At 37.0% G+C, this 26,639-nt stretch overlaps 5 protein-coding genes across 6 annotated transcripts; 2 read left to right on the forward strand and 3 right to left on the reverse strand.

Annotated features, from left to right (window-relative positions):
* The first annotated feature begins 409 nt into the window (after positions 1–409).
* Positions 410–13,115, forward strand: LOC110612867 (acyl-carrier-protein phosphodiesterase PptH). Its single transcript, XM_021753738.2, is given in 7 exon segments — positions 410–1,568; positions 1,745–1,864; positions 1,983–2,036; positions 10,055–10,218; positions 11,383–11,559; positions 12,535–12,694; positions 12,696–13,115. Coding segments are annotated over 7 exon segments (1,197 nt in total). The 5' UTR covers positions 410–1,163; the 3' UTR covers positions 12,813–13,115.
* Positions 13,116–13,247: 132 nt separating this feature from the next.
* Positions 13,248–14,205, reverse strand: LOC110613054 (probable aquaporin TIP3-2). Its single transcript, XM_021754012.2, has 3 exons — positions 14,073–14,205; positions 13,722–13,972; positions 13,248–13,647 (listed from the first exon to the last, which is right to left on the reverse strand). Exons 1-3 carry the CDS (start codon positions 14,203–14,205, stop codon positions 13,255–13,257), a joined length of 777 nt encoding a protein of 258 aa, XP_021609704.1. The 3' UTR covers positions 13,248–13,254.
* A 593-nt stretch (positions 14,206–14,798) lies between these two features.
* On the reverse strand, positions 14,799–17,562 carry LOC110612786 (probable inactive receptor kinase At5g58300). The gene is made up of 3 exons (XM_021753625.2): positions 16,280–17,562; positions 15,788–16,177; positions 14,799–15,696 (listed from the first exon to the last, which is right to left on the reverse strand). The coding sequence occupies exons 1-3, from the start codon at positions 17,127–17,129 to the stop codon at positions 15,110–15,112; spliced, it is 1,827 nt and encodes a 608-aa protein (XP_021609317.1). The 5' UTR covers positions 17,130–17,562; the 3' UTR covers positions 14,799–15,109.
* Positions 17,563–17,928: 366 nt separating this feature from the next.
* LOC110613200 (PHD finger-like domain-containing protein 5A) lies at positions 17,929–22,015 on the forward strand. Of its 2 annotated transcripts, XR_002487584.2 has the most exons (3): positions 17,929–18,074; positions 19,868–21,143; positions 21,722–22,015. XR_002487584.2 is itself a non-coding variant. In XM_021754251.1 (2 exons), the coding sequence occupies exon 2, from the start codon at positions 19,904–19,906 to the stop codon at positions 20,234–20,236; it is 333 nt and encodes a 110-aa protein (XP_021609943.1). In that variant the 5' UTR covers positions 18,015–18,074; positions 19,868–19,903; the 3' UTR covers positions 20,237–20,488. The 2 variants fall into 2 exon arrangements, 1 of the variants encoding a protein (XP_021609943.1); XM_021754251.1 differs by lacking the exon at positions 21,722–22,015 and having other exon boundaries at positions 18,015–18,074; positions 19,868–20,488.
* Positions 22,016–23,790: 1,775 nt separating this feature from the next.
* Positions 23,791–25,693, reverse strand: LOC110613130 (selT-like protein). Its single transcript, XM_021754133.1, has 4 exons — positions 25,347–25,693; positions 25,203–25,273; positions 24,492–24,810; positions 23,791–24,137 (listed from the first exon to the last, which is right to left on the reverse strand). The coding sequence occupies exons 1-4, from the start codon at positions 25,539–25,541 to the stop codon at positions 24,033–24,035; spliced, it is 690 nt and encodes a 229-aa protein (XP_021609825.1). The 5' UTR covers positions 25,542–25,693; the 3' UTR covers positions 23,791–24,032.
* Between the last annotated feature and the right edge of the window lie 946 nt (positions 25,694–26,639).

Here is a 26,639-nt window from a genome sequence, read left to right on the forward strand (position 1 = left end):
TTAAAATTAAAAAGCAATTAGAAATATAATATTCAATACCACATTTCGATTATAATTATTCCTTTTATTATGTATGGCTATTAGTTATGTGATGGTTAGTGAAATACATTACAATATAATTTATCCGATTTACATTTTTACTGTGCTCTGATGGCTTCTTCTGCCCCTTCTAGGTAGAGGAAGCTTTGGCTTTCCCTTTGGATTGTAAGTTATCCGTAAATCTATTTTTTTTTTGTGTTTTTATTATTGGATTTATTCTTGCATGTGTCGTTTTTTTCAGGTGGTTCGTTTTGGACTCTCAGACAAGGCTGTGTGTGACGAATGATTTATGCTTTAGAAGCTGGAGACTGACCATATCAAAAACGTTCACAATGCCACAATTGTCTTCATTGGTATCCCAATCACAAAACGCTACACGAGAATGAAATTGCCGAAGCTCTACTACGTCGAATAAGTTTTTTCCACCTCTCCCATGGTTTGGTATGAGTTTGCTTCTGCTTCTTTTTCCATCAGCATTTCTGTTACTCTTTGCTCTCTCTTTTATTGAGTTTTTGGATGGGGCTCGTAGTTGTAAGATCTCCTATGAGTTGCCGGTTCTTTTTGGTGGAAGAGGAGCGTTGGGCAACGGCGCTCTCTCGGTGAATCTTCTTTCAACCTTTTTAAGTCGCTTTCTGGTCCTATTCGTACGATCAAACAGAGTTGGGCGAGCCTAGTCCTAAATTGGGCCCCTGAAATCGCTGTATCCACAGCCTAATTAGGCGAGCCTAGTCCTAAATGGGCTTTTGAGTGCACTAATCTCAAATTATTCTCTTGCCTTGATAGCTGCAGGAGCAGTTTGGTCCGTCCGTCCCTGGATTTCTGGCTTTTTTTTTTTTTTTTTTTTTTTTGGGTAGATTCTCGAATTAACATCTGATACAGTTGATTTTAAGCTTTTAGTTCTGGAAGGATGAGTCTGAAGTTTTACAAGAGTTAGTTTTTAGTTTAGAAATTGATGACATTTTCTTTTTGTAAAGAGCCAATTCCCCGGAAGATTCACTTGTCTGAACTTTCAATTTCTTACCATCTGGTTCTTGTTCTCTGCTACATAAAAGGGCATTTTTTTTTCTCCTGGGTATCAGTTGTCTGACCTTTTCACATGTTCATCCTACCGGCGGCCTGATTAAATGTTGCGCGAATTAGGATCCCTCCCCTGTTGCCTGAGCTTATCTCAGCAGCAGCCTAGCCGTTCGAATTATCTTCCCAGACGCGCAATTGCTTTGAGAGACATAAGGAAGCCTCGCAATCGCATCACGCGGCCTCAGATTTTGCCTTCCACTTTTGGAGATTCTTTTGGGTTCCGGGTTTTTGTAGTTTCTGACTTGCACTCTGACTACCCAGAGAACCTCAAATGGGTCAAGAGCTTGTCATGTAAGAGGCACAAGAGAGATATTCTTCTCGTTGCTGGTGATGTTGCTGAGACATGCAACAACTTTTTCTCCACTATGTCCCTTTTGAAGGAGAGATTTCAACACGTCTTCTTTGTACCTGGAAATCATGATCTCTGGTGTCGTTGGGAGCAAGATTATTGTGTAAGAATACTTGCCTGTTCTTCTGCCTTATGCTGTTATGTGTATACATTTATTCATAAATTGTTGTAATGTTGTGTCACTTCAATACCAGCTTTCCACCATGAGATCTGATAGTACATAATTTCAGTTAATTGAAGTTGTTGTCTGAATCCATATTGTTGCCTTTTTTTTTCCAGCTTGATTCTCTTGAAAAGTTGAATAAATTGCTTGATGCATGTAGACAACTTGGAGTTGAGACTAAACCAATGGCTATTGAGGGCTTGGGAATCATACCTTTGTTTTCTTGGTACCATGAGGTAATTGATCTTTAGTTCTTTATTTTTCATCTTATTTCTAGTGACCAAATCAAGATTTTGAAAGCTGATCATTATTTTTCTTTTCTTTTTGTACTGAATTGACACCCTTGCTTTTCAGAGTTTTGATAGAGAGCAGGACATCACTGGCATCAGAATTCCGTCTTTAGAGATGGTGATTCACTTTCCTTTCTCCTCGTAAGGTTTTCAAAACTTTATTTACAATGACAACATGCTTCACATTTAAACTTTTGTTATAAATAGGACCTTTGATGTTCTGTTTTGATTTCTAGCTCTAGCCTCTAAGTTTATTTTTGGTGTCAGTGATAAATCTTATAATTTGAAGTGAGTCATGAGTTTGGATATCTTAGAATAATTGCAGAAAGTATAATTACAGTTTGGAATGAGCACCATTTGAATTTTCTGCCTAAAAATACAGTTTATCCTTCTTTCATTTCATAATATTTTTTTGGAACTTAGCAGAAAGTATAATTACAGTTTGGAATGAGCACCATTTGAATTTTCTGCCTAAAAATACAGTTTAGGATTTCTTTCATTTCATAATATTTTTTTGGAATTTGGCAGTGATGTTGCTCAAAACAAAATGATGATGTGGGCAAAATAGAGTTGTGCTATGATTAGCTAATCCTGCAAGGCAGAGAAGGTCTGACATTCAAGTCAGTAATCTGAAGAACGAGGCTAATATAGAATTTGAATTTGAGAGTATTTGTGTTAGAGAATAGAGTATCTTTGTCCCTGTGATTGTTCTCCTTTTATATTGTAAGAAGATGGGGATAAGTATAATATTTTCTATTAATCCAGCGATAATGTGGCCAGTTGCTTAATATGAGATATCGTCAGTTAATAAGTCGGAGATGCTATGATTACAGCTGTAAGGGGGATACACTGGACTGTACTCGATAACGGTAACTTTGTATTGAGACTCGCTCTATTCATGGGAGGGCGAATCTTGATGATGAACCGAGTGTTATGGTATTCAGATGTTCTATTTCTCAGGTGGAACCGCATTACCCATTTATTAGATCCTTGTCACGTGGACCTAATTTGTGGCGACAGCTTATGGCTTATCTTAGACGTTTGTTATGTAGTATCAAAGGTCTTGATCTTCGATTCTTCAGATTTGAATTTGATAGTTTTTCTTATGATCTAGGGCACGTGGCTTACGGATATCGGTTTTTTCTTGGCTCACATTGCTTTGCCTGCCTAGCTTTTTAATGATGGCTACTTCGTTTTTTGAGTCACATTTAAAGTCTGCCGTCAGAATTGTCTTTTAAGAACCCTTCTTCTTCTTCAAGTATCACTTTTGCTCTCAACTGCAATCTTTGCCTTTCGAAAGACCCGATCGTTTTTTTTTATCACACTCCCTTGCTTCCACGGTAATTTCTATTTTCTTTTTCCTCTTAGGATGAATTTGAATATCTCCTCTTTTCTTACCTCTAGTGGAGATTCTGCCTTAAGCTCTTCCTTCGACGATCCCATCCATGCCACAGCCCCAGCCCCTATCGTTCCATTGAGGTAGGCTCCATAAAACAAAGGTAGCTTAATTAGTGAGATCCCATCCGTCTTATCAGAGCAAGATGTAGATTGCCTTTATGATACCTACCAAATCTCTCGAGAGACATTTTGTGTCTTTGCCCCTTCTACTCGCATTCATGTGAACGTCTTGATTCCTGTAGAGTATACTATTATAGTTTTTGAGGAGCAGCTAAAGGCGAGACTTCGGTTCCTTATAGACCTGTTTTTTATTAATGTCCTTCGGTTTCACAAGTTTTCAATTACCCAACTGCATCCTAATAGCTGGAGAATTCTAGTGGTCTTCCGGTTCGTTTGTCTTAATAACCACATCAATGTACCTGCAAAAATGAGAAGTTCTAGTTTTTTTAGAGGACGCAAGCGCCATACAATGTTCGACCGGATGCCTTTCTCATTGAAGTGGTGGAAAAACAAGTTTTTTTATTTTCCGACATTGGATGTTCGAGGGGATTTGTCGTCTCCAAACGAGCTAAAACTTTTGGGTGGAACTAAGGAAGGATGGGGCCCCACCAAGGAGGAAGAAGGATAGGGCTTTAGCCTCCTTTTTTATCATGGTTAGTTCTCTGGAGAAAATTGATATCACCCAGACAGCGAGGAATGTCGTTTTGTCTTGGCAAAGTCATCTGCAGGCGAGCCAGACTTGGGGTGCTCACCCGCCTAGACTTTCGAGTCTTAGGGAGAGCACTTCCTTGATTAGAGATCATGGTACTTTTCTTTCTACTTGTTTTTAGATTTCCAACTGCCTTACTTGCTTTTCGATTTATGCAGATATAGCCGGATCCAAAATCAGATTTGCTGAGGCGGCGCGTGTAGCCCGTAAGGGCAAAGTTGCCGCCGGGACAACCGATCTCCTTCCAAGCGTGCCCCCCAAACAGAAGAAGTAATCATACTTCCTTATCCTCCCCCACCTATGGCAGAAGAGTCGGCTCATCTGTAGCCCTAGTCTTCTGCCATGAGCGCAATTGAGTCTGCCCCTATTTTCGAGCCTTCTGCTACCATCCATGCTCCTATCGAGCCTGTTCTTGCAAATATGGGGGTTGACTCCTCATGGCTTTCTAGCATCCAACACCTGGCTTGGGCACTGACCTGGGCGCTTTGTCTTCTTAATGATCCCTCCCTGGCCGCCCTATTAACCAAGAACGCCTTAAGGTCCGGGGACCGTCGTCGCCTGAATGAACTTGAGTCGGATGATCTTTTTGATAATGTCATACACTCTGCACTGCTGAGTGCCCTCTGTGTCTTCGTAGCCAAGGAGCGTAACAAAGTTCTGAGACGGGAATTTGGAGCTCAGGAAACAGACATAAGGCTTCTAGTAGAGGAATGCTCGAGGCTGAAAACTCGAGTTGATAAGGTGGAGGGTACCATGAAAAAGACTCTCAAATCGGTGGATAAACTCTAGACAGATCTTGGTGAGGCCAATGCTTCCCGTGTTGCCCTTGAGAATCATGCTAAAAGTGCTGAGAATCAAGTGGCCATGCTTCAACACTAAGTCTAGGAGTTGTAATTGCAAGTTGAGGAGAATCAAGCTGCCTCCAACGGAATTGCCGAACTAGAACCCGAGCTTCAAGAAACGGTGGTTCGGAGAGGAGAGATGTTCGTCGAGGACTAAGATTCTATGAAGAATGAGCTAATGAAGTGGTTCCCTTTTGAGGACTTTGCCTGGATAAACGACATCTTTCCAGAGGACGAAGAAGAAGAGGACGAGCATGTGGAGGGAAGAGTTGATGACATTGATTAGGACCCTGTGGAAAATATAATAGATGTAGGGGATGCCAATTTAATAGAGACTTCTAAAGTCATTTCTCCTTCTTTGTAACCTTTCAAGAATTTTAATGAAAAATATTTTGTCATATCTTTAGTATTTGTGTTTTGTATGATCGGTACTCACTCGCAATCCCCTTCTATTAACCTGTCGAACCAGGCTTGAATAATTGATAAAAATTGCTAAGGGGTCAATACCCAATCATAATATCTCGATTGATCATAAAATAGCCCATCCTGTTTCATAAAAGTGGGACCGGCACCTGGGCCTGCAGCTTGGTAGTTACTCGCCTTTCGGCATGAAATAGCTTTGAAAAAATCTTTATATGGGACTATTACCCTCTTGCCTAGTCTGGCTGGTACCCGCCTAATGGCCTGACCTTGTTGTCTCAATTACAGGACCATCGCTCGTTCTTTCGGCTTAGCTTATACTCGCCCTGTGACTTTGGGCATCAAATGCCATAGAACTTTTCATAGGGGACTAATACACGGCTTGGTGTATACCTCCCTGCGGCCTGGTATGAAATGACTTACAATTTTTTTGTGAAGCGGGACTAACACCCGGTGGTTCGGCCTGACGTATACCTGCCTTTCGGCCTGCCATTAAATGCCCTAAAAATTTTTTGTGAAGCGAGACTATCACCCGTTAGGTCAACCTGACATTAAATGCTTTAAAAACTTTTTATAAAGCAGGATTAGCACTCGGTAGGTCAACCTGACTTATACTCGCTTTGTGGTCTGACATTAAATGCCATAAAAACTTTTTGTGAAGCAGGAATAACAATTGTGACCTTTTATGAATTTATTTCTGCAGACTAACGCCCAGATTATATGCGGGACCTATGCCCGGATAGCCTAGCAATTGCCTTATGGCCTTTGTTCTTGTCTCCACGCTTTATCTATCTAATGATTCTGATTTTCCTATTAAAAATGAAGCTTGAAGAATGCATTCTAATTTTATAACATTTCCATAAATCACAAATATTTCTCTAAGGATCAAATAAAAGATTCAGTCATCTGACTTAATTAATTTCAAAACTTGGAGTTTGACTCAGGAACCGGACATCTATGGTATTGTTCTTATTGTCACCCTTATTAACATTCGGTTCTCCTGCAATCACACGAATAACCCCCCACAAGTTCACTGTCAGAGGTAGTTTCGGAAATTGTTATTTCGAGCTTGGGCCTTCTATCTTTTCTACGCTTTCTGATGAACTTTCATAGTGTGTCGTTCCCTACTAACCTTTCGATATCGTCTTTCAATTGCTGGCACTCCTCCATTGAATGTCTGTGGTTTTCATGAAATTTTTTAATCCACATTAGAATATGCATTCGTGAGTTGTTCAATGGAGTATATTACCTCAGCCATTCCTTACTCGGGAGACCGGATAACTTCTGTGGTTTCCATTATACCCTTATTTTTCCGGCTTTTAGCCTTACTTCTGATCCATCCTTTTATCCTCTTTCCATGTTTTTTGGCACCTTTGGAAAGCCCGTACCAGCTTCCAGCCAGCGTCCTTAGGAATATCATATGATGGCTTCTCTTCCTTCGACTTGTCTTTCCCTTTGGACTGAGTCTGGATTGCCTTTGTCCAAGTCCTTGAGGCCCCTATGGAAACTTCCTCCCTCTCCCTAAGAGCCATGAGTGATGTCTCTTCCCGAGCTTTGTATTACTCGAAAATAACCTGCAACTTTCTGACGTACTGGAGCATTTGTTCAATGCTCAGATTGTTGAAATCTGCCTTGTTGACCATAGAGGGTGTGTTTTATCCACTGCCACATATGGAAGAAATGATAGCATCCTCATCAATAGCAACCTTAGCAGTAGCTCGTGAATTGTCGACCATTCTAAAGATAAAAGAGATGTCTTTTTAAGAGAAAAGGGATAAGAGACCGGTTTTAATCCAAATGAATAGAGAAAATTCAATGGATCTCTCGGTAGTGGAATCAAATGATGTTGCTGAAACTAAAATGATGATGTGGCCAGAATGGAGTTGTGCTATAATTGGCTAATCCTGCAAGACAGAGAAAGTGAGATGGTGGGCGTCTACGGCAGCTACTCCGATACTCAAGTCATTAATCTGGAGAATGAGGCAAATATAGAACTTAAGAGGGAGAATGAGGCAAATATAGAACTTAAGAGGGAGAATGAGGCAAATATAGAACTTAAGAGTATTTGTGTTAGAGAATAATGTATCTTTGCCTCTGTGATTGTTTTCTTTTTATTTTGTAAGAAGATTTTTTATATGGTAAGAAGATGGAGATAAATATAGTATTTTCTGATAATCCAACAATAATGTGTCCGACTGCTTAATAAGGAATATCGCCAGCTAATAAGTCAGTGATCCCTAGGGATGAACAGTATTCGAATTGAACGAAACCGACCGATTGCTCACCCCTAGTGATTCTACCATTACAAGCGTAATGAGGATACACTGGACTGTGCTTGACAACGATAACTTTGTGTTGAGACTCACCCTATTCAGGAGAGGACAGGGCGAGTCTTGATGATGAATTGGGTGTTAGGCCGTCCGGGTCTTACTTTTTTTTGGTGGGACCATGGTTTTAAATAACGGCCGTTACGTAACGTAACGGCCGTTATGTAACGGATTTTGGGGGGGGCCGTTACCCGTTATCCCGTTATACAACGGCCCCTCCTGATTTGCAGGCGTAACGACCGTTACATAACGGTAATGGCCGTTACCAATAATTAAAATTTTTTTATATCCTTTATTTTCTACTCCCTAATCTAATTTTCTTTAGTTTCTACACTTTTCAGCAGTTTTAAAGACTACATTTTTTAAGTTTTCTCTTTCCTTTCTCTTTCAAATTTCAATCTTCCTTGCATATTTTTCGTATAAACTTAGATCCATTATAAACTACTCTATTTCCAAGTTTATTTCTTCTAAAAAGTTAGTTAAATTTTATCTATTTTAGTTTTTAATCGTTGTTTTTTTCCCTTTTTTTATAAGTTTTTGTGGATTAAAGTGTTAGTTTTGAGTTAAAATTGTATTTTGAGCTATTAGTTTATTCGATCTACAAAGATTATGTTAATTTTTCTAATTTTAAACTATATGATGTTTAACTTAAGTTAAATAATTTATATTTTACATATTTATGTTTTCTTATGCATTTGTATACATTATTCTAAATTAAATCTAATCAATATCATTTTATTTATGAACTTTGCAGATTTTTTTAAAAAATTTGTGTAGCGCCAGACTGCTACCGTTACGTTATGGCCATTACAGGTCTTGTTTCCGATACTTGCGACTACGACCGCGACCGCGACCGCGACCGCGATTTAAAACCATGGGTGGGACCGCGTTACCCATTTATAAGATACTTGTCGCATGGACCGCGAACGCGACTGCGACCGCGGCCGCGACCGTGGCCGCGACCGCGATTAAAAACCATGGGTGGGACTGCGTTACCCATTTATAAGATACTTGTCGCATGGACCGCGACTGCGACCGCGACCGCGATTTAAAACCATGGGTGGGACCGCGTTACCCATTTATAAGATACTTGTCGCATGGACCGCGGTCGCGGTCACACCGAACGCGACCGCGAACGCGACAGCGAACGCCACCGCGAACGCGACCGCGACCGCGACCACGAACGCGATTTAAAACCATGGGTGGGACCGCGTTACCCATTTATAAGATACTTGTCGCATGGACCGCGACCGCGACCGCGATTTAAATCCATGGGTGGGACCGCGTTACCCATTTATAAGATACTTGTCGCATGGACCGCGACCGCGACCGCGATTTAAATCCATGGGTGGGACCGCGTTACCCATTTATAAGATACTTGTCGCATGGACCGCGGTCGCGGTCACACCGAACGCGAACGTGGACGCGACCGCGATTTAAAACCATGGGTGGGACCGCGTTACCGACCGCGACCGCGACTGCGAACGTGGCCACGACCGCGATTTAAAACCATGGGTGGGACCGCGTTACCCATTTATAAGATACTTGTGGCACGCGACCGCGACCGCGATTTAAAACCATGGGTGGGACCGCGTTACCCATTTATAAGATATTTGTCGCATGGACCGCGACCGCGACCGCGACCGCGAACGCAACCGCAATTTAAAACTATGGGTGGGACAGCGGTACCCATTTATAAGATACTTGTCGCATGGACCGCGGTCGCGGTCACACCGAACGCGACCGCGACCGCGACCGCGAACGTGGCCGCGACCGGGATTTAAAACCATGGGTGGGACCGCGTTATCGACCGCGTTATCGACCGCGAACGCTACCGCGACCGCGACTGCGAACGTGGCCGCGACCGCGATTTAAAACCATGGGTGGGACCGCGTTACCCATTTATAAGATACTTGTGGCACGCGACCGCGAACGCGATTTAAAACCATGGGTGGGACCGCATTACCCATTTATAAAATACTTGTCGCATGGACCGCTGTCGCGGTCACACCGAACGCGACCGCGAACGTGGCCGCGACCGCGATTTTAAAACCATGGGTGGGACCGCGTTACCCATTTATAAGATACTTGTCGCACGCGACCGCGACCGCGGCCGCGGCCGCGATTTAAAACCATGGGTGGGACCGCGTTACCCATTTATAAGATACTTGTCGCATGGATCTGTTCAGTGGTAACAGCTCATAACTTATATTAGACGATTGTTATGCAGTATCAAGTAGGATGTTTGAATATTAGAGAGATCCATAACTTCCAAGTTTTAACAGGTGGATTCTGCCTGAAACTTGTGTCAATGATCAATCTTTTTTGACTCTATGATAATATCATTTTTGTGTGGCCTTTAGGGTTATTCATTAATCTGGTGATTAAATTCCATCAAGGTATATACATCTTTAACACAGTCGAAAATTTTCTATTGTAGGCATGCAAGGATTTTCGTGCATGCAAGTGGCCACAGGAACTTTCGAGCAGAGATACCTCCCTTGCTCTCTATTTTGATGCAATGAATGAAGAAAATGAGGATGAAATCATGGTTATCCAGAAGACTTGTTGCCAAGTAATCACATTCTCACACTTTGTTCCCAGGTCAGTTATTCCACTCCTTTGGAAGCATGATTTTGTAGTCTGATGATGCATTAGTTATAATTTTTCTCAAGTTCATTGACTAATATGGTTATTTACAGTGTTGGCAAACAATTCTAATCCATTTCTTGTGCATTTCATTTTGTTTTGCTCATGGTAATTGTATTATTCATCCGTTGCTGATTAACTTTACTATCAATGTAAATTTAACTTTGAAAAAAAAAAGTTCTGCTTTCATTTTCTCCTTACTGGTAACATACCTCAATTTATAATTCCTTTATTTTATGCTCACAACCTAAATAAATAGTACAAAAAAAAAAAGCATAATGCATTGTGCTTGAAACCGAGGAAGAGAAAAGCAAAGGCTCTGCTAAACAAAATACCTTGCTGTTCCACTGCTTATATGGTAAAGAAATCTCAAAAGTGCTTGTCACAAATAAAAATCACTTTGAATCACTTGTTAGCATTAAAGTTTAAAAATGCCAAGGAAGCACCTTGTGAAAATTATTGGGATCTTTTGTGAACAATCTGGATTGCAACAAAAAACAACTCTCATTTGAGAATTCACGTTATACAGGCATGCACTATAACCACACTTTACAAGCCAGCACAACTTCAGTGGCTCTTATTGGAGATCTTGCCACAATAATTGGGCTTTTGCAATTATGCGTTGCACACTGCACGTGGCTCACAAATACTTTTGGCTTGGCTTGGTTTCAAGTGTTACACAGAAAGCAATTTGGCCCTTTTCTTGAACAGGGCACACAGACCAAATTAGTTTTGATGGAGATACCTTCCCCCTCTCTCTTACACTCTCTTTTTTACTCACTCTTCTCCTACAAATCCTAATTATGAGTAGGAAAATCGTCACCTAATTAAATGAAAAATATAAATCTCAATCTAATTCTAATTTTGTTTTGGTTTGGTTATATATGACCAGTGCTTTATGTGTTTTGCATCTTTCTTTTTGCTGGTGTCATAATATAAAAGATCTACTTAATCTAAGTTACAGTGATCAAATGAAAATGAATTGTGGAATCTTTTATTTATGTTCTTAGCATCCAAACACATTGACAAAAGGTATATAAAATGATGTCAAACCAACCACATTTTCTTAAAGAAGTATATCCACTGTATTCATGCTTGTTTGTCTTTTTCTTAACCTAGGCAAGAGCTCTGTCCAGAGAAGAGAATGCTATTCTATCCAAACCTCCCAAAAGTCATTGGTTCTGATTATCTTGAGGCTCGCATAAGATCAATACATGGAACCAAGGGGAATGCATCTGCATGCCATGTGTTTGGCCATACCCATTTTTGCTGGGATGCTATGCTGGATGGTATCAGGTAAACGTATCACCTTGTTGCAACCTTGCATGCATAAAAGAACCAATAAATCACTCTTTGTTGTTTGGTGCCTGTAGCCATAAAAGCCCATGGTTAGTCTATAAAAATGAGCAAACTTATGAACTAAGCTTGCATACACAATTAAAATTTGAATATTTGAAGAAACCAAACTTGGATATGTCTAACTCAAGTCCCAACATCCATGGATGACTTTCAGATTGCATAATTAATTTTGTTAAAACAGTATTGTATTTGATTCTGTTTACTTTGCCTTGTACAGATAATGTGACACGTTAAGTTTTAATACATTAAGATTGTTACTCACATGTAGTATAAGATTTAAAGGATGGGTAAATATTGAGTAAACATTTTGTTAAAATTATTTTTTGCTACTTATTGAACTTGTTAAAAGTTCATGTATTTTTTTGTTACTTACCAGTTACACTTGTGAAAATATCATGTGCATTTGAGAAAGTAATAAGCAACAATAACTAGAGTATAATACTTGACTTGCTCCACTAATTTATGTCCTGTACAAGGAATGGAGATCGGAGAGTAACAAACACCAATAGAATTTGGAAACAAAAAGTTTTGTATCAGTTGTGTTATTTGTGCAAAAGCCTTGTGTTGTAGATTATGGGCTTGGGCTCAGGATAGTAGGTTTCCTGTGGGCCTTGATCGGTGAATTGATGTTTAATTTCATGGAGTTGCTATTATCATCTTCTATTCAATGTATGGGGTGGAGCTATTTTTCCCTATTTGTTTGAAAATGATAGTACAATCAAATGTTCATATGATTTTGTTTGATATGGGATTCTTCTTTGCTGCCTGCAGTAAACCAGGACCACCCAAATTTTCAATTTTTCAGAAAGATTGTATAGTTGAGTACTTCAGATAATCGAAGAAAATAATTGCCATAAACATGGATGTATCTCATACTAAAATTGAGAAACTCATGTCTCGTGCGTGGTGCAGGTATGTACAGGCACCACTGGCATACCCCAGGGAAAGGAAGAGGAGGATGAACGGGGGTGAAGCCTGGCTGCCATTTTGTATCTATTCTGATGGGAACTTGACTGATAGACTCTCACCTTGTTATTGGTCTGATTATTATGCAGCCAATCCGAGAGCACCTCATAACACTGAACTCGCTCCGTGGGTTGCCAGATTCTATAACCGATTATAACAACTCGGATTTTATCTCTGGCAGGTTTTTCTCGCTCCATTTGTCAATTGATGCGTCCAACCGTTGAGCAGCTGCAGTGTATATTCACCACGTCTCGGTGTAGCAGCGTACACGAGTTGACATTGGCATGAATACTAGTGCAAACAAAGCCAAATTAGAAATTATCCCCTTCTCGGCTCACTTTAAGATGCGATTTGGGCATGATCAGAATATTTCTGAGCACTATCCTGCATTTAGTTATGTTTTGTCATGCTTGAAATCTCCTCATGGACAACGTATTTTATTAGAGAGACTGTATTCTAGAAACTGAAAAAAATATGGGAAGCACGAAGAAAGTAAACGGAGTCGGGGCATACTTTTTTATTTTTCACCATTATCCACAACCAAAGTCGCTAGCACATGTTAAGACACAACACACAAGGTTGAAGAGACCAGCACAAAGTATAGATACAACGACAGAGAAGACAATTGTTGGCAAACACAAGCATATGGGCGTGTAAATTAATAAACTAGTAATCTTCAGGAGCCAAAGGTTGATGATGAGTATGGTGTGGTAATGGCTCTGTTGGAATGACCAAGTACTCGTATATGAGCCCCGCTAAGCCCGCTCCAATGAAAGGACCTAGCCAGTAGATCCAGTGGTTCCTCCATCTCCACCCAACTAGTGCAGGCCCAAATGCTCTTGCTGGATTCATTGATGCTCCATCAAAAGGACCCCCAACTAAAATGTTGGCCCCAACAATGAACCCGATGGCTAAGGGGGCAATGATCCCCAAGCTTCCCCTTTTGGGATCAACGGCTGTAGCGTACACTGTGTAAACTAGTCCAAATGTCATTACCATTTCCAGTATAAGGCCATGCACCTCTCCAACCCCTGACGCAACATAAAATCCCACTGGTCTCTGCAAAACAACGATTAACATTACACTACCAGTAAATTCTGAATGTATTTACAAGATCTGAATGTATTTCATACCATGCCATTAGTGACCAGCCTCAACAAGAGAGAAGCGACAATAGCGCCAAGAAGCTGAGCAACCCAGTAATAGAAAGCGCGGAGCACTGAGATCCTTCCTCCAACGAGAGCTCCAAAGGTAACAGCAGGATTGACATGGCCACCTGATACGTTGATGCTGGCTGAAACAGCAGAAAACAGTGCCAATGCATGTGCAAGCGCAATCATCACCAGCCCTGAAGCTGGAGGTCCAGTTTCCTTGTACAATTTATCTGCACAGGAAGATCACCAAACCAAATAGACCCCTTTTCTTTTTTCTTTATAGAAAGAAAAGAAAGCTGCTCGAATTAAAGAGATGGAATGAACATGTACCGAGAGCGAGGACGGAGCCTTCACCAGCGAAGACGAAGATGAGAGTGGAGACAAATTCAGCTAATGCAGCTCTGATGGAGTCAGGATGGGTTGCCTCGTCTGGCCTCCCAAATGCATATCTTCGAGTAGACATGGCTGTCTAGCTAAACTAATTGGCTGTTGTGCTTAATTAACTTGAATATTCCCAGACAGTGAGACTACGAGGATGTCACACGAAGCCCTACAAGTAAGGATTTCGAAATTGGCGAGAGCTTTGTTTAGAAAGGAAAATATAGAAAGAGAGATGAAAGGAAGGGAGAGGTAGGGTTCTTGCATGGATGAGAAGTGTAGGCGTTACAGCCTAAACTAGCCAAACAGGAGTTGGAATGTTGTGGACACTTGGGAGATGGTAATGAATCAAGGTTGACACGTATATTCGCTTTTCATTCCAACTGGAGCGGTTTATTTGTTCTCTTATCCCCATTTTGCTTCAAATTACGAGTTCTGATAAGAATGAACGTAGTTCGGATACAGGAACAACTTCAACCTAATCTCATTTAGGAACTACGAGCTATGTTCTCTTATCCCTATTTTGCTTAAAATTATCGACTAAAACGGCGATTTTTGTTATAAAACGCCAAACTATTAGAACTTGACAGGTAGATATGTGCAAGTATTCTTTTAAAGAAAAGAAATTACTTGATAATTATTTTCTATTTAATTTTTATTGAATTGCTATTTTCATGAAATCACTATTATACCGTTAAACTTGTCGTGCGTTGTTCATATAGAATTAATGCATGAAACAGATGTAAAGTAAAAATAAGATTTTAGAAATCTATTTTGATAGCTGATTTGCCATTTTATATAACACAGATGTATGAAATTAGTGTGTTATTCTAAAATTTATCGAGAGTGTATGTGCGTATTAATCTGGTTGGGTGACTTTCAGAGAGATGCAGATGAAAATGATTCATTAATTTCCTAGCACTTGTGAAAAGAAATCAATTTAACCCAATTTGAGTTCTGCATTATCTTTGTGCTGTAAATATAATTTATCAATTTCTGAGCTCAATCTCTTCTAACCTTCTCAATATTTCACTCATTTTTGGCCGTGTCTTTGGCGTCACATCTGTACACTGGAGAGCCATCTCTATAAGCTTCAACATCTCATCATGGCCTTCTCTTGTTGTCAATATCTCTACATCTAATATATCAGTAGACCAATCATTGTTAACCACCGTCCGAACCCAGTCGGAAAGATCCTCCACTATCTCATCATTTCCGGGTGAACCCTCCCCCGGAATCCTACCAGTAATGACCTCTAGCAGGATAATGCCAAAGCAATATACATCAGTTTTATGTGTGAGTTTCTTCCCTTGAGAGAATTCCGGCGACCTGCCAATGGCTAGCCTCTGAGACAACTTCCGAGAAGGTAGCAGCGGCAAGAAGCCATAGTTTGTGAGCTTGGCGCAGTAGCTTTGGCCATCTTGATGGATTAACACATTAGATGCTTTGAGATTGGCATGAGGAACCTTGTGAGAAGGCAAGGATCGGTGGAGGAATTCCAGACCCTTGGCTATATCCTTGATTATAGTCAACCTCGCAGCCCAATTCAGAGGAACTCTTCCAATCCCTCTATTCTCTAGCACACGCATATACACATATAGATCAGTAAGACTTCTTTAATTTTTGTTGAGGACAAGAAACAAAAAGGACAGACAACTTCAACTGACCATGCAATAGCTCAAACAGATTGCCAGTAGGTACAAATTCATAGACAACAAGCTTTTCCTCTTTGGAGTTGTAAAATGAAATAATCTGCACCAGATTTTCATGCCTCAGCTTTCCCAGAAGCTGCATTTGCTGGATAAATTCTTTCTTGATCAAGCCGTTTATGTTTTTAAGACTCTTAACGGCAACAACTTCACCAGATTCTAAGTTTGCTTTGTAGGTAGTGCCATGTTTCCCCTTGCCTAACACTTCTGCAGATGCTCTTAGCAAATCATCCAAATCAAACACTGGTATATTCCTGTCAAAAAATTCCAACTCTACCCTTCTTTCTGGATCCTTTGAGCTCTGAGAATGTGACAATTTCTTCTCTGTCCATCCTCCAGGGCCAACCCCTGTTTGTTGTCAGAGCAGAGAAAATGAAAATATATTTTTAAACAACTCAAGAGTGCCAAATTTAAGTGGAGCATTAAAAATTTGAAATGTGTGTATATTACCTGATTGTGGTTCTTTTGCTGTTTCTTTTCCGTGCACCTTCTTGTAACAACACACGAGAACAAACACTACCAGCAATGGAACGAAAGCAGCCAGTGCAGCAATTAAAACAACGATCCAAATTTCGAGTTTCTTTCTCTCGTCCTGCCTTGGTCTTATTGGAGGGGGAGGAGGTGGTGAAATAATGGCAGGAGCAGGAGATGGAGCTGAGCACGGCTCTAATGGAAAACCACAAAGATCCAAGTTATGACCGTAGGAGCTCTCTGGGAACCTTCGAAGAGTCTCTGTTCGAGGAATTGAACCTTGGAAATAATTGTAAGAAACGTTGAAATCTGTCAAGTTGTGTTGATCAAATGGCGGAATTTGACCCTCTAAATAATTCTGCTGAAACTCTAGCTCTTTCAGATTTGGCAATTCAATGTACTCAGGTGGAATTGAACCAGTAAACCTGTTGTATGAAAGGAGCACAGATTCCAAGAGAACAAGATTGTTGAGATTAGGAAGCGGTCCAGAGACTGAATTGTTTCTGAAACTGAGTTTAGTCAATAAAGAAACGTTGTGCAGGAATGCAGGAGGGAGAGGGCCTGAAAGTTGGATTCCTTCAAGAACAAGATGAATTACATGCCAATCAGAACAAACAACACCAACCCATCTGCTAAAATTTGCAATACAAGGTGGCCCAGTCCAATTTGAATGCAAGTCTAAAGAGGAAGTCATAGAATCCCTTAGCTGCAACAATGCATCTCGTTCTTCAGTGCGAAAAACATCAATGTTGATGGAAATAACAAAGGTTGAAAATGGAACATGCAGAAGCAGTGCTGCTGCAAGAAATATGTACAGAATAAGAGTCATGATGAAGAGCGATAAGTTTGGACAAAGAAAAGAGACATACTGGGATATGTGTGGTGATATTGGAAGCTGGAAGTGATTGATCTGATGAGTAAACTTTCATCCACATTATTCCTTTTCTTTGCTTATTGTTAGGATTACAGTTTTGACGAAGTATGCAAGGAAACTTGCTGAGATTCGAGATTGAATGTTGAGGACAAAATCGGAGACCACAAAGGATGTGTAAGCTGTATGCCAGCTTTTAATATGTTGCGTTACTTTTCATAGACTGATGGACTGGGTTGGGCTGATAATGGAAGGACGGGGGGAAAGCAAGGAATGTCAAAAGGGCTCGGCATATATGATTCGTTATCACTTCTCTTAATATTATTAAACCAAGATCGTATATATGCTGATCACCTTTTTGATAAATTATTATTATTATCGGTTATTATTGGTTGGACACTTTTTACCTTTAAATAAATTAAAAGTTTATTGAAAAATTTTTAAATATTTTTTGAAAGTATTTTATTTTATTAAAAAGTTTTAATTAATTTTTTTAAATTTTAATTATTAAATAATGAGAAAAGTATAAAATGCTATTAATTGGACGATTAATTAATTTAAATTTTATAAAATTAAGAGATTAATTAATAAAAAAATTTTAAAAATGATTAATGAATTTTTTAATATTTTAATATGTTTTTTAAGTTAATAAATTATTAATGAATTTTATTAAATTTAAGAGATTAAATAATTGTTTTTTTTAATTTAATTGTAAAGCCCAAATAGTTATTGGGCCACAAGAGCAGAAGAAAATGGGAGGAAAATTGAAATGGGCTGTCATATTTGCACATATAAATTGGCTTTCCCCTCAACCGCCCTTTTTATTGCGTTGCGTCCTCCCCAACCTAAAGGTGCGGAGAGCAGTGTCGAAACTTCAACCCCTCGCCATCGCCGTCGCCTCAGGTTACTCCTTTATTGCTTTCTAATTCGATCCTATAATTCTGTTGCTGCACCTTTTCTTTAACATAATTTTTTTTCTTGCGCCGTTTTAGGGTTTCTTTTTCCCTTAATTAAAGTTGGTGTTTGCTTCTTTTTATAGTTTCTGTACGTTGTGTGATCTAGTTATTTTGAGGTTTTCTTCGTATTAGTGTATTTTATTCTATTAAATTTGGTTATGGTAATATGAGAATATCTATGCACAAGTGCCCTAGTAAATAGTAATGTGTCTTGCTGGATTTTAATTAGCATGAAACTGTGTTTTGAGAATCTCTATCCATTGGTCAAATTCCTAAATCTTTTTTGGCATGTTTGATAGCATGATTACTTTTGAAGTTTCAGATTCAATTTTCTTGTCGAGATTTATGGATTTCTGCTTAATTCACCTTGTGTTTTAGAGCAATTTGAGTTTTGATTATAGGAATTATCGATTTATTACTTGCTGTGTCTCCTTTTAGTGAATATTAATGCAACAATGGAATAAATTTATCGCAATATGTTTCAAATTCTGCAAATAACACCAAATTAACAGCTTGAGAAGGGAAAATTCATTAGTTTCCATGTGAGTGATACTTTGGCAGCTTAATGGTTAAATTAGGTGGCCTCTGAACAGATGATATAAAAGTGACAGCAATTAAAGTATATTATATAATAAAAATGAGTAGCTACTTTATTTAAGGTACATGATTTTTTTTTTCTCTTGTCAGTTAGTGTATTGTTTTCAGGTTTTATCTTTATGCTCTTCACTATAACCTGATTTTGGATGTAGCTTAAATTGGTATTCAACCTTTAATTGGAAGTGTGAACTTGTAATATGTGTAACCAACAATGGAGAGGACTAGAATAGAGTTTGTCTTTCACCTTTTTGTCCTAACGTAACAATTTTCTCAGTGGGATCTTACTGGATTTCCTCGCCATGTACATTTTTATTTTTATCAAATTTATTCTTGATTTGTTTGCAAACTTGCAGCTTTTCATCACTTTTTCGCACTTATTTTTCCTTGTATTCTCGGTTCTGTGCAGAATAAGGTCGCTATACTAAATAATTAGATGCTGTTAAATTTTCTATTTCCTTCTCAAGATTTTCTAGTTCAGTACTGTACTTGCTAGTTGCTAGTGCTTTGTTGATGATCTGTCTAGCATTCTAAACAGCTTAAATTTTCCTACATTTAATTTTATTACAAATTTTAGATGTATTTTTCAAAGATTCTATTATTTGTGTTCATTTTTATACGTACCTATGCATGTATTTTTCTATTTGGTTTGCATAAACTTGATAGATAATTGCTGCGAACGGAATAAGAAAACTGATAATGCCATTTTGTACAAGTCCTATTTGTGCAAAAAAGGACACTTGTGCAAGTCCTTGATGTTGGACTAGACAACATTAGGTTTTAGATTGTCCTTTAAGCTTGATCCTAGAAATTGAGCCTCTTGCATGAACCTCATCAATGTGAAAGAAACTTGAAAAAAATGTAGCAGGTTAACCTATTTATGGACATGATTGGATAACAATTCCTTCTTTTTTGGCGTCTGCTTTGGCATTGGAGTGTCTATTTAATTATTATTATCATTTTATGTGAGGGTCTGTACTGTGTCCACTGACCATTGCAATTCTGCTTCAGATGATAACTATCTCTTAATTCTGCTCAGCTGTTGCATTTTGGATACACCCTATTTTTTTTGTGTGTGTGTATTTAATCTCAGGATCCTGATTGAGAAAGTTTTAATATTAATTGGTTTCATGGCCATATTTACAGGTTATAAGCATAGGGTAGAAACTAGGGCCTTGAAGCATGGCAAAGCATCATCCAGATTTGATTATGTGCCGGAAGCAGCCAGGAATTGCAATAGGACGACTTTGTGAGAAAGATGATGGGAAATGTGTAATATGTGATTCTTATGTGCGTCCTTGCACACTGGTGCGAATTTGTGATGAGTGCAATTATGGATCCTTCCAAGGTCGATGCGTTATCTGCGGAGGGGTTGGTATATCCGATGCCTACTATTGCAAAGAGTGCACACAACAGGAGAAAGATAGGGATGGGTGTCCAAAAATTGTTAATTTGGGGAGCGCTAAAACAGATTTGTTTTATGAACGCAAGAAATATGGTTTTAAGAAAAGGTGAAGAGCTGTAGTTTACGTCCCTGCTGTCCATGTTGCAAACCACGGATGAAACCAATCTTAACGGTCCTAAATAATTTGAAGTTTGTACTTTGTACCTAAAGATGTTGCATGTGGTCATCATGAAACTGTGTTGTGAGGATCGCGTGTATTTTTGTTACGTTATGTAGTTAAAAGTTGGAACCTTGAAGTACCTGTTGGATGCAAAATGAATGGCAAAAAGTGTCATCCCCATGGTGCGCTGATTGTTTTTTCATTGTATGCTTTTCTTTTTATTTTTGGGTCAAAGATCACCAGATTCATTAAAAAAGGCCAAAGCCCAATACAATAAGTTTTTTTTTTTTATTGTATGCTTCAGAAAAGAATTTCGATACTTTCTCATTTTAAATCGGATATTATTAGCTGATTAATTATGGTGAGACTTGAGATAGAACTGGAACGTGCACAGCGCAAGTCAGAACCTAATAATGTATTCTAGAAAAGCAGGGTTTTAGAAGTTGGAACTTATAAAACAAGTGTTGGCCATTTTCTTCTCAACCTATTGAAAGCGACCCCGTTGACCCAAACTGGACAGCTGGGAAAGCACTCATAAGTCTGTGGAAAGAAATAAGAGATCCAAGGAAAGAGAATGGCAATATGGCATGCCATATGCACCCACTTGGCACAGTAGTCAACTCTCTTATTGCAATTGATCATCTGCCACGTGTCACTTCTACAAAATTGAGCTCCCTATATATAAATGACAGATGGCTGTCCCTTCACTCTGTCATCAAGGGACTCCAGTTTTTAAGTTTCGACAACATCTGAGGGAAACTGAGGGAGAGAGATGGGCCTCAGAGTTGGCCTGTGTTTGTGTCTCGTGCTTGTTTTTGCGGTGCTGTGTGATGGTCGTTACACCATTTCCGGCTCAGGTATGTTTTCATTTCTTCTTTTTCTTTTTTGGAAATGCAAATTTGTGAAAATCTTTTTGGGAAAATTAGATTCACAATAATAATAACCAAAAAGAATTGGAAAAAGACTATTATTAAAGGATCTACCTCTTTACTTTCTCTCTCTCTCTATAAATATATTCTCATTATACATACTCGACTGAAAATAATAGTTACTTTTTCTCAGTAATTTGGGAATATCTAACTTCATTATTTATTTTTAATTTTTGTTTCAGATATAACTTTTTAATTTATGAATAAATTTAAAAATAAGTAATGGAGTGTTAAGTAAACTCACTTATAATTTATTTTTTAATAGTTGTTAATATGTCAAAATGAATAAAAAAATATATAAGATTCTTAGGTAGCTGTGAATTTTAACATGAAAATACTGTAAGATAAAATAAGTAAATAAAAAATATAAATTATTTTAATTATGAATTGATTTATTTTAAATATATTTAACTAAAGAAAATATTATCTTACTTATAAATTAATTAAACTGAGTTATAATTTACAACAGACAGCATCTTAATCTACTTGTCATATGTATTATGCAGAGAATGAGATGGCAATGCTAGGGATTGGGGGAAGATCTCTGAAAGTGACGCTTAATGATTACAATGGGCCGAAGGCAAATCAGGGGCATGATCCTCCTTCACGAGACAACTCCGGTGCTGGCAAGAAACCCTAGCTCTGTGTTTTCATAAATAATAATAATATTCTTCCTCTCAATATTATTAATAACCTATTCTCTATTTCATAAATAATGTCACGTTTCCTTTCAGCATGGAGATGTTCTGCATAATAACTCGCTCAATTACAACTGTACAATAATATGTTTGTTTTTTTCATTTTTGATCAATCTCCATCATCTCTGATCTGTTGGCTTATTTTATAAGAAAAAAAAAATAGTAAGATGGTCGGAGTTTAATGCCAGCCCTTTCAATGCTTATATTAATAATGGAGTCTTAATATAATTTTTGGAAGAGAATAAAATGAATTTCCTGTGTAGAATAGTGTACCTGATATCTTGCAGGTGTAAGATAGGCAATTTGTTTGTTTCTTGTGAAATTGGATGTAACGGCTGGTGGATCATGCATTTGTAGGGAATGGGGTATTCTTTAATTCTATATCATTCGTTCGGTCGGTTACAATTGGGCAAATCAAAATATTAATAGTCAATTTTATTATATAAAAATCCGATCTGGGTGTAGTTATGTCACTGTTAAGCTATTAATGGGTCTCTAAGCGATTATTGGTAAAAAATTCAGCTTTTGGTGTAAAGCGTACGGAGCTCATCATGCCCAAGTTTTACTAGTATCTTTTACAGAGGGTTTTTCCAAGAGAAAGAAATTTTATTTTATTTTTTTTACTTTGGGAGTACAAATTTAGCAAATAAGATGGACTTTTAACGTTCTACCTTTCATTATCATTCGTTTAGAAAATATGTATTCATAAAATAATAGATAAGAAATCAAAACATAACTACTGCAATTCAATTTAAATGAATATCGTTACTTTCATTTATAATTAAAAAAATAAAATTCATTTTAATTCTACAACTTTTAAAATTTAAACTAATTTAAAATAAAAATATTAAATAAAAAAAATTTAAACATTTATAATAATTTACATTTATATCCAATATTCTAAATTCAAATAATAAAATTAAAATTTTTTAATTTATTAAAAAAATTAAATTAAATTTGTATAAATTAATAGTAAATTAATTATATTATTAATAAAATATATCATTCTTTAATTTAAATTTTATATTAAAATTTAATATATTATATTAAATAAATATATATTAAAAATAAATTTCTATTATATAAAATATTACATATAAATAATATTAAAATATTTTACTGAATATTTATACTCAATATTATAAATTATATATATTTTTTATATTGAAAAAATTTTACATTCTATTAATAATATCTAAATAAAATAAAATATTATATGTTTTAAATAATAAAATTTTTTTCTTAAAAATGAAAATAGGGAGTAAATAATGAGATTAATAAAAAAAATGACATTGTTATACTAAAAATATCTATTTAAAAACTATTTCATTATTTAAATAAAATTTTAGGGATTATATTATAATTTATTATTAATTTATATTAATTTAATTTAATTTTTTAATTATAATTATAACAAAATTGAAAAAATATGCTTTAATCATTTTAAATTTAAAAGGTTAAATATAAATATAGATTATCATATACATTTAGATTCTTTTATATAATATCTATCTAAAGTCATATAGAAAGTTTAAAATGAATTGAGTGCGTGTGCTATGATATATATAGATATATCAGCGTTTGTTTTTAGAGCAAGGAAAATAATCAGTGATTGTATATTTTTTTAATTTTTTAATAATATAGTAAATTAATAAAATTTTAATTTGTAAATATTTTATTAACACAATTAATTGATGTTGCATAATGAATTTTTCTCGTGTAACATTTTTTTTTTAATATGGCTTAAACACCAAGAACTTTATTACTCAAAGGGATATTAAATGTTTTATATAATATTTTACTCTCTCATAGTGAGCAAAATAATTTATTTCTATATTTATTTTTCTATTACAGTATTTATTTTGGGTCAATCACAATTTCCCATCAAAAAGCAGCCAATAATTCTCAAATTCCCAATGCCATGCATGTAATATAGGCATTGAAGCTGAAACCCACAGTCAAGTTCTCAAAAATGTTCATATAGGTGACAAACACATGTAAGTTCAAATTTACATGCACCGAAAGCAACCATGCTCCAGCAATTCTACCCAGTGTTAGGCAACCTAAATTGCAACTGTCATAACGACAGTCTCAAGACTCGGGATACTTGGGCAGTACACTACGTCCACATATCTGCAACTCTAGAATTAACCAACCTTTTGCCAACAAGGTCTTTTAATTCAATCTCTCCAGGAAATCTCCCCTCCTTCAGTTTAGAGAAAACCTGCAATGGACAAACCAAATAAATTATACATGAAGACATTGACATGCAAATGATTTGATATATTTGTTTCAATAAAATACACATCAGGCTTTAAACTGAGGCATCATGAATTAAAACAAGATTTCAAATGCTCAATGGATTTGCAAACCTGTGGATTATAAATAACAATTACCATAGACAATAATATAATCAAAACTGAGAAAGCAAAAATGCAATAAGCTTGCAAAGAGAAGAACAGAACAGCACAACTGTGCCGCAAAACGATCAAACTAGTAGAGTTTCATATAATCCAACAATAAATATGTACAATAAAAGAAAATTAAAAGGATGAATGCCAACGTATAGGTCACCAACCAATTCATCGTTGCAGTAAACTTCAAAAGCTCCAGAGCTTTGGAGGAAGGACTGCAGTGCGTTGCCAAGTAGCCAAGTAGATGCCATTGTCCCAAATTTATTAGCACGTAAAGAATAGTACCAAGGAGGTGGTGTCATGATGCCCAGCACTGGAAAAATCTGCTCACCAGCCATCACGATTCCAATAACTCCTATCTGAACGACAGGGACCAACTTGGCCAACAGGCGCTTGGGTAGGGATGGGGGATAATTTGCCAACAAAACGTCAATTCCAGGAAATTGGGTTTCCAACATCTTTTTCATTGTCACAGCAGTTCCCCTGCAGACAGCAAGATGAATGTTACAGTGCTTAACCTTAGACAAATGAATTCTCATATTTTGATCCTAATCAGGAATGTTAAAGAGTTCCCTGCACTCTGCCCTAAAAATTAGGATTCCAATTAATAGCTCAATTAAACCTGAGTTACAAATTCACTTAGCATTATACGGAATTCAGCCACCAATTAAGAGCATTCACCATTCAGAACCATCTTATTCAATCAAAACACTAACCGAAGTAAAGTTTTCCATAAAATCACCAGAAAACGATTTTGAAGAAAAAAATGGCTCGCTAAATTCCATCCAGTCGACTCTCATACATATATATGAATTCACAAAATTGGGATTTGAAAAAAATACAATAAATTGAAAAAATAGATGATCGGAGCATACTTGTAAGAACAAGAAGAGCAAAAGTCAATCGTGATCGTATTGCCGAGACCAATGCCTCCAACAACTTGTTGCTGCAATATAGACGCAGAGAAAGTAAACAAAACTTTCGAAAGGAAAGAAAGAAAAAATTGGCTTAGTTTTTACCTGAGCCGGAATCCCTAGGGTTTCATGGGCAACCGGTGGTGGCGTAGGCTGATGGTGTTCGTGGTGGCGGTGGCGATGGCGATGGCGATGGTGATGAGGAGAAGGCTTCGGAGGCGGTGGGGTAAAGAGGTTGATGAGGTCAGTGAACAAGAGGAAGAGCGGTAAGCCTAGCAATAGAAGCTGGACCCGATCCATTGCCCCGAACACAGAGAGGGGGGAAAGAGGGAGAGGTTCAGTGCAAGGAACCAACTGCCAAGGTCCCTTTTCTTTTCTTTTTTTTTTCTTTCCCCTAACAAGTCTATCTCTTTATCTAATTAATTAAAGCGTATAAAAATCGTCCAATGCATGGCTTCGTTTGGCTGCTTTCCCACTCTTATGGATGAAATGAAATAAAATATTAAAATGAAAGCATGCGGAAAATATTTTTTTTCTCATATTTAAATATTGAGTAGAAAATATAAAAACATATTTTTACGAATAGTAAATTATTATTTTATTTCTAACTTTCAAAAATAAAATACAAAATCTAAGATTCTTATTTTTCATTTTTTTCATTTTCTTTTTTATTTCTCTTTAATATAATTTTATTTTTTATCTCATGAAATCTATGCTTTCAAGAGTGGGATTTGTGTGTTTAGGATCCATTTGATTTACATTTTTTTTTATTTAAGCTTGTTGTTTTGTCTCTTCTTATAGTGATAGTCCTTCAACAATGTTTGAACTTAAACTTTACCTTTAGGGCTGAAACTATGAGATATCTCCTTAAAACAACTATATAATTATATTAGATTGAAACCGTTATAAGCCATCCTTTTATTCACCGGTTGTTAATATAGATTCATTCAAAAATTTTTAATTGCATGGTTGTACTTGTAATGATATAATAAAATTAAATTTTGGTATTCAATTTGATATATTTTATTATATTTACTTCCTTTTATCTTATTTAATTTATTGTTCTAGATTTCCTTTGTGATGTTTGTTAATTCTTTTTATATTTTTATAATTTGATTGTATTGTCGAAATAATATTATATCAGTGAGGTTTATTAAATTTTTTTTGTGCTTATATAATTATACAATTGATTATATCATCACAGTAATACTGTGTTAAGTAAGATTTATTGATATAATGTGATCCATAGACATATTAAAAATTGATATATTTGAATAGATGTAGTGCTTTTGAGTCAAATTTAGTGTATTTGCAAATTTTATTTTTATGGATTGGGTTTACGAAAACTTATGGGTAGACTTGATTTTTTAGTGCTATAGGTATAAGTCAAAACTTATT

The sequence above is a fragment of the Manihot esculenta genome, chromosome 1, assembly GCF_001659605.2.
Source record: "Manihot esculenta cultivar AM560-2 chromosome 1, M.esculenta_v8, whole genome shotgun sequence".
Taxonomy (NCBI): Eukaryota; Viridiplantae; Streptophyta; class Magnoliopsida; order Malpighiales; family Euphorbiaceae; genus Manihot; species Manihot esculenta.

Excerpts from the sequence above, each read along its gene's own strand:
- LOC110613054 (XM_021754012.2), bottom strand. The coding sequence starts at position 14,205 with ATGTCTACTCGAAGATATGCATTTGGGAGGCCAGACGAGGCAACCCAT. Across the intron at positions 13,973-14,072 it reads AGGCTCCGTCCTCGCTCTCG|ATAAATTGTACAAGGAAACT; the intron begins GTACATGTTCAT and ends CTTCCTGTGCAG. Across the intron at positions 13,648-13,721 it reads GGCTGGTCACTAATGGCATG|AGACCAGTGGGATTTTATGT; the intron begins GTATGAAATACA and ends GTTGTTTTGCAG.
- LOC110612786 (XM_021753625.2), bottom strand. The coding sequence starts at position 17,129 with ATGACTCTTATTCTGTACATATTTCTTGCAGCAGCACTGCTTCTGCAT. Across the intron at positions 16,178-16,279 it reads AGCAAAAGAACCACAATCAG|GGGTTGGCCCTGGAGGATGG; the intron begins GTAATATACACA and ends GACAACAAACAG. Across the intron at positions 15,697-15,787 it reads TCTGTTTGAGCTATTGCATG|AGAATAGAGGGATTGGAAGA; the intron begins GTCAGTTGAAGT and ends TGCGTGTGCTAG.
- LOC110613200 (XM_021754251.1), top strand. The coding sequence starts at position 19,904 with ATGGCAAAGCATCATCCAGATTTGATTATGTGCCGGAAGCAGCCAGGA.
- LOC110613130 (XM_021754133.1), bottom strand. The coding sequence starts at position 25,541 with ATGGATCGGGTCCAGCTTCTATTGCTAGGCTTACCGCTCTTCCTCTTG. Across the intron at positions 24,811-25,202 it reads TGCTCTTCTTGTTCTTACAA|GGGAACTGCTGTGACAATGA; the intron begins GTATGCTCCGAT and ends TGCTGTCTGCAG. Across the intron at positions 24,138-24,491 it reads TTTACTGCAACGATGAATTG|GTTTTCTCTAAACTGAAGGA; the intron begins GTTGGTGACCTA and ends TGTCCATTGCAG.